This window comes from Sinocyclocheilus grahami, unplaced genomic scaffold, assembly GCF_001515645.1.
Source record: "Sinocyclocheilus grahami isolate Dianchi unplaced genomic scaffold, SAMN03320097.WGS_v1.1 scaffold704.1, whole genome shotgun sequence".
NCBI lineage: Eukaryota > Metazoa > Chordata > Actinopteri > Cypriniformes > Cyprinidae > Sinocyclocheilus > Sinocyclocheilus grahami.
The window spans coordinates 289,410-296,469 of record NW_015505883.1 but is presented as its reverse complement, the minus strand read 5'-3'; the positions used below and the strand labels follow the sequence as shown (position 1 = coordinate 296,469).

The 7,060-nt window shown below is 38.6% G+C and overlaps 1 protein-coding gene across 1 annotated transcript in view; it reads right to left on the bottom strand.

Annotated features, from left to right (window-relative positions):
- Window positions 1–919: 919 nt before the first annotated feature.
- tmem63c (transmembrane protein 63C) overlaps window positions 920–7,060 on the bottom strand; it is a 59,636-nt gene continuing 53,495 nt past the window's right edge. The window contains exons 19-23 of the mRNA XM_016243889.1: window positions 6,552–6,657; window positions 5,685–5,852; window positions 3,060–3,175; window positions 1,730–1,804; window positions 920–1,557 (exon numbers count right to left, since the gene is read on the bottom strand). Of these exons, the coding sequence (XP_016099375.1) occupies window positions 1,333–1,557; window positions 1,730–1,804; window positions 3,060–3,175; window positions 5,685–5,852; window positions 6,552–6,657 (690 nt within the window). The 3' untranslated portion in view covers window positions 920–1,332. The remainder of the gene's footprint in view (window positions 1,558–1,729; window positions 1,805–3,059; window positions 3,176–5,684; window positions 5,853–6,551; window positions 6,658–7,060) is intronic.

Genomic DNA, 7,060 nt, shown 5'->3' with positions numbered 1-7,060 from the left:
TAGGTATTGGGTAGGATTAGGGATGTAGAATATGGTCATGCAGAATATGTGCTTTATAAATACTAATAAACAGCCAAAATGTTAATAATAGGCATGCTAATAAGTAACTAGTTAATAGTGAGAATTGCTCTTTATACTAAAGTGTTACCGCAATTACATAATTTGTTGACCAAAAAAGACAAAAAGACAATGTTTCATTTTAGAAGCCAGTGGCTCCTAGTCTATTATTTTGCCTGGAGCTTTAATATAAGTGATTTTTTTAGAGCTTTAAACCCTCTGGAATGCTCCATAGACCATACTCTAAGTGCGTTAATGTAGAAACTGAGGGAGTCAAATATACGCTGCCAATAGAGCTTAAGTCTTTTTGATCATTTCTCTAACAGCTCTTTTTTTGTTTGTTGTCTTTTTTCCTACAAACTGATTGTTTTTGCACTTTTTCAGTTCATTAAGAAGAGTCTGCTAAATTTGATTGTATATTAAAGCTTCACTTTCGAATGTCCTCTCACATCTATTCCACAGACCAAACAACTGATTGAACTTCACAGGAAAGAAAAAAACTAACAAATTATGGAATGAGTGCCTCGTTGACTTTGAAATCTACTGTAGTGCCAATTGACTGCAGTATGCACAACACAACTGCTATTGTCACTGCAAAACAAACAATAATTGGGAGCGACTGACTCTGGCGCACACTGCAATAAAGGTTGAGGGTGTTAATAACAGTAATAATAATCTAATAATAGGAAACACATGAAAACAATGCCCTCTCACCATAATGTTGCACAATTACAATTGCTAAAATACAAATACTGAATAAAAATAACAATAATAAAGCACAAACTGCAACAACAGCAAAAGGAGTAATAATAAGCAAATAAGATTTGAATGTCTCAACTCTTTGAAGCTATATACAATGTGACTATGCATATAAAATTGCATCGAAAAATCTGTCAAAATACAATGTCCCAAGCTTCAGTCAAACAAACCACCAGACACCCATTATCGTCATTAAAGAGAAAAGAAAAATACAGAAGAAAGTAGAACGCGTAGTCTGAGGAAGAGAAGTGGCTGGTCTCATTCTTCGACAGATCTGTGCTTTTATCCACTTCAGATACTTCTTTGAAAGCTCATCAAAGTCCTCAGAACTAAAACCGCCATGTCAGTGAATTCCGAGCAAGCTTTTTGAAGCAGTTTGCTTGGATGGCTGCAATTTGTTGTCCTTTACTCGTAAATGGAGGTTGTAGAGGAAAAATTGTTTTTGGAAAATCAGCCACTAGCTAAGATGAGGCATGGGGCTTTAGCGTTAGGGAGTAGGAACGGGGGGCAGGTTGGTCACTGGAAACCTACAGGACTGTCCATTAGAGGGCTCGGGCAGCTGGGATCTGGGTCATGCTGGAGTTCAGTTTCCAAAGTTTCCTGCAGATCCTTCTCCTCCACCTCTTCAGCGTCATGCACTGAACTCTGGCTGTTCCCCATAGTGCCATAGCTCTGGTGGGCCGGAGAGGGCATGGGAGTCAGGCCCAGCTCTGGCTCCAGCAAGACGGAGGCTATAAAAAGCTGAGGAGGGAAAGAACGAGAGGTAAATAAAAAATGTTGTTTATGTAGCATGTGAAGTGTCTTTGACACTGTGAGTGGAAGCCTGAGAGGAGAGAGACTAATTAATTTCATAAGGGGGACTTGAAAAGATAGTGTGATGAATGAAATGAGATGTGACTGGATGAGCAGGTACATTAGCTGTGGTTGTGGTGGAAACGGTGCTTCTTTCCGCATCAGTGAAGCCTCCTTCTGTCGTCTGATCGGACATCTGCAACAAAACAAAATAGCAATCAGTTTTTACTGCCTGAAGATATTATTTTCCTATCTTTGAGAGCTTATTTTCAAAGCCCATCTAAACTAATTTCATCTCAGTGTTTTCAAGGCTGCACTGTTGACAAGGATCTAGTTGTTAAGGTAACAATCCCGAAGGGGAAAAACAGACAGGCAGGCTCAACTGCACTCCATGCAGACATAACACACACAATGAGAAATGACGGATCAGCACAGGATGACAGACACCAGGAGAATAAATAGAAACCAAACGAGGAGGCTAACGAGGGAGACACAGGTGGAGCAACTTAAACTATAACGAGGTAACAAGATGGGAGGGGCAAGACAATAGACAGGAGAGAGCACATGGCAACAGACAAACACAACACAAGCCATGTGCTCACAGAACACAGTCATCTGGTGGCCCTCCTGGGCACACCCGCTGAAGACTGTGACACATTCAAGGTATATATTTGATTAATTTTTTTAATTAATGCACTCCCTGGGAGTCAAACTCTGGGTGACCCTGGGTGATACATCTTTATGAATGGGTCGTTGAATCATTTACTCAACCAATTCATTTAAAAATGCAGATTCATTTAGTAACAAAACACCACTGTGTGCTGTTTGGAGAGGCAGAGCGGTTATGCTGTGGCTTTGTTTGGAACAATTTTCATTAGCAAAATAAAGCAAAAACAGACAATATCCTCAATATTGGGTCCAAAATGTAAATCACTTAACATTAACTTCGTATTTGTTTAATCACTGTATAAAATCAATATAAAATAGTTGGTAAAAAATGCAGGTGCTTGTGTGATATTGCTTAGCTATATCATATGATATAAATATATAAACAAAAAAACAAGAACTCATACAGGGTAATTTTTGACCCCATATCCTGAATTTTGGAGGCATTTTGTATTAATTTTGGTGGCATTTTTGCCCAAAGTCCTCGTTAATTTATGAAAATGTCACAATGTCACAATTCAACAAATCATAACTATAGTTTTGCTTAATGCAAAAATATAATTGCTTATTTTTCTGATGAGTTTGGTTTGTAAAATGTGTTGAACTATCATAAAAACCATGTCACAATTCAACAAATCATAACTATAGTTTTGCTTAATGCAAAAATATAATTGCTTATTTTTCTGATGAGTTTGGTTTGAACCTATTCACTCATTAACTTACAGTTTTACAACCATATGCACCATGTTTCTACAAATCATCAAGATTGAGGTTTTTTCACTGACCTGATAGCTTGTTGATCTGTCAGGTCGTAGTTTTTTCAGACAGAAGCCAAAGCAGGAGAAGGCAATACAGCACAAGAGAGTTATGAAAGTGAACAGAGTGATGGGCTGCACTGGACCTGCACAAGAGATAAACCATGAGGTTTTGCTTTTATATGGGACAGAGCTGGAGACCTGATCTCTGTGGTTTTGGTCTTAAAATCTCTCAAGACCACAGAAACATGGCCTTAGTCTGGGTCTGGGTCTCATTACTAGTCTCTTGGTTTGGGTCTGGTTCTGAAAATTTACTTTTTAAAATATACTTACACAAGACCACAGTCTTGACTGCAATTTCTAAACAAAAAACTGAAATGACCTCAGGCAAAGGTCAGCAAAGTATCTTCACCATTACAGAGATTTTGCAAGGATTTTCATGGCTCTCAGTAGCTACTGTCAGAGTGGCTTAGTATTTGAAATTTATGCTGCAATAATTTCCACATTTTTTTTCCATTCCAGTTCCATTAAAATGGACAGACTGAATCTGAGTATTGGGGCTTAGATATGGTCTGGATCTAGGCCTTGAGTGATCTAGTCTTGTTCCGAGTTGGGGTCTTAAGGGGTGAACACATGTTTTATAGTAAAACATGAATACATCCTAATGTCGGCATTAGAGCATTTGTTGTTCATCCATAGGTTACACAGTCATTCTAGTAATGTTTTAATTGGCTATTTTATTTTTTCTAATCTGAGAGGAAAGCCTTTTGTACCTTTAAGGTACCAGTATGCATCCTTTAGGTACAAAGGTACCACCCCTATGACAGCTTTTGCACCTTTTTTATTTTGAGAGTGCAGTATTGTTTTTTTGTTTTTTTTACGTGGTTTGGTTATATTTTTAACAACGACAAACATTTAATGCAAGTACAGTATAACCTGATACTTTCATCATTTTATAGAAAATAACTAATTTGACTAACTGAAAATATGCACATGGTCCAGGCATACTCAAGACTGAACTGAAACTCACAGGCCTGAGAATGAAGAAATAGTTTGTTAGTGTTTCTAAGCTACGTGTCCACCAAAGCGTTTTTTCCAGAGTCTAGCATATTTTTTTTCAATGGGAGTGCCATGTTTTTTAAAAAGCCAGGAGCGTATTTTTTCTTGGCGCCGAGAGCTGAAGAATGTTCAACTTTGGGTAAAAGGCAGTGCTCATCACTGTCACATTTTAGTCAGCTAACCAATCACAGTGAAGGAGGGGCGGGGCAAATACCAGTCCAAATACCAAGTTAATATTGCTTGTATCAGAGTATTCGTGTCTTCACAAGCTTCACCTTTACAGTCACTTTCCCATTGAGAATGGGCAACAAATTTCTATTTGGATACTTTAGATTGGCCGTGGGCCCTGTTTCTCACCTGGTTACCCGCTGACGGCAACATTGCTCAGCAATATTGCTCAAAAAGTTGCCACGTGTATCATCACCTTAAAGGTATAGTTCACCCAAAAATGAAAATTACCCCATGATTTACTCACCCTCAAGCCATCCTAGCTGTATATGACGTTCTTCTTTAAGACAAATCTAATCGGAGTTATATTTAAAAATGTCCTGGCTCTTCCAAGCTTTATAATGGCAGTGAATGGCTGTTATTTTTCAATAGTCCAAAAGAAGTCCAATAAAGCACATCCATCCACCATAAAAGGTGTCCCACACGGCTCCGGGGGTTGAATAAAGGCCTCCTGTAGCAAATAGACGCGTTTTCATAAGAAAAAAAATCCATATTTAAAATTTTATGAATTTTATTTCACAATAGAACGCCGTTCCGGCTGATGATGTAGGTATAGTGTAAAGTCCGGTGAGAATATGCTAGTCTCGCGAGAACCAATGTTTGTTAACAGGAGCAAAGGAAGCAAAGTTTCCTTACTTTAGCAAAGGAAAACCAGTCTCCTCTTGACTTATATCGAGATCCTCAGACATTTTTCTTTATAAATCTTCATTTTGTGCTTCTAATTCATGACCAGTGTTTTGTTTTGCTCTCTCCGCTGCGCTTCCCCATTCGTCAATTCTCACCGGACCTTACGCTATGTTCTACGTCATCCACCGGAACGGCGTTTTATTGTGAACGCACATACGACAGTTAGCGGAAGCTAGAGACTGTTTATAAAGTTTTAAATATGGATATTTTTCTTACAAAAATGCACTGATTCGCTACAGGAGGCCTTTATTGACCCCCCCGGAGCCATGTGGGACATTTTTATGGTGGATGGATGTGCTTTATTTGAAATTTTTTTGGACTATTGAAAGATAACACCAATTCACTGCCATTATAAAGCTTGGAAGAGCCACGACATTTTTTAATATAACTCAGATTGGATTTGTTTCAAAGATAAAGTCATATACAGCTAGGATGGCTTGAGGGTGAGTAAATTATGGGGTAATTTTCATTTTCGGGTGAACTATCCCTTTAACAGTGTATGCGTTTGGAAAGACACGAATGTGAATAAATAATCAAAGAATTATCCTTTTCTTGGGGAAAATATATACAGTATATATACATATATATTTTTTTTTTTATTTATACAATTTTTTTTTGTCAAATCTGTTGGGCATGTGCCCCATAAATTTGATTAGGCATGATGTTCCTGTGTGAACCTACCCAGTCTGAGCACAGAGAAGAACAGCAGCCAGAACATGCAGAGAATGGGCGCCACTGCCACTTGACTGATGGCGGCTGAATGGATCTGCTGGCTGAGCTTTGTGGGTAAATAGGCGTAGTAGATATTATAGCGATCTACCATATGCTTCAGCACAAGGTACAGCAACCCTGCAAAATGAACAGAGCAGAAGTTATCAAATAATCTTTGATCTTTCTAAATTACACTGTAATTTTTAAAAGTGCTTTTCAGATGGCCCAGTTGCAATGCTTTGCTGGTAAAGTTATTTTGTATGAAGTGTTCCTGTCCTTCTTTGCTACTGCTCAGGTATAATATTTATATATTTACCTGTTTACTTAGACCACATGTGAGTGCAAGTTGCCAAATGAATTCAGAACTAAGTGAAAAATCATGATGATGGATGTCAGCCTATAGTAAATAAACAGTCATGGTGTGTATTGGTGACAGAACATGAGTGGAGTGGGCGTCTGGATCTCGGCTAGACGGGTCGGAGCGTCTGGAAGACTACAGCGGGTTCGCACCTAGTGGCCATGTCACACCGTGATACTGCGATGCTGTTGGAGATACAGCTCAGACGCCCACGCACTGACTGAGGATGGGAACGAGGTATTAGAACACGCACGGAGGTAGAAATCAAGACTGACGGGAAGAAAGAAAGAGAGCTGTGGGTAAAATGGAACAGAGAAAATGAGAGGGGGGAAAAATGACACAAATGGTGCAGTGGAGACGATAGACAAATGGATTTGAGTGCAAACTTGGGGGGAGGGTAATTACGGAGAGAAAAAAGAAGTACTAAAAGAAAAGCCCGTTTGTTGTAAAATAAAAAACGTGAAACTACACAGACTCACCAAAAGGTACAATGATGGGGCAGATGATGCTGTAGGTCATACTGACTGAAAATATGCACATTGTCCAGGCATACTCAAGACCAAACTGAAACTCATAGGCCTGACTCTGAGGATGAGAATGGAGAAACAGGCTGTTAGTGTTTTTTTGTTGCCATTTCTTAACAATCACTATGAACTGTCGTTGTATGGAAAAGAGCAGTGCGAAGATTCTTCAAACAGTCTCCTTTAGTGTTCCACAGAAAAAACTAACAGTGTATGCATCTGGAATGACATGAATGTGAATAATCAAAGAATTATCCTTTTCTTGGGGAAACTATCCCATTAGGGACTTTGGACAATTACGATCAATATCAGCTTAATTATATATTTATATACACTGCTATTCAAATTTTCTTTTAAAGTTTTTAAAATTAATACCTTTATTCATCAAGGATGCATTTAATAAAGAAGTATTAATTAATTTAATTAATCATTAATTGACCGGGGGGGGGGGGGGGGGGGGGAGGTCA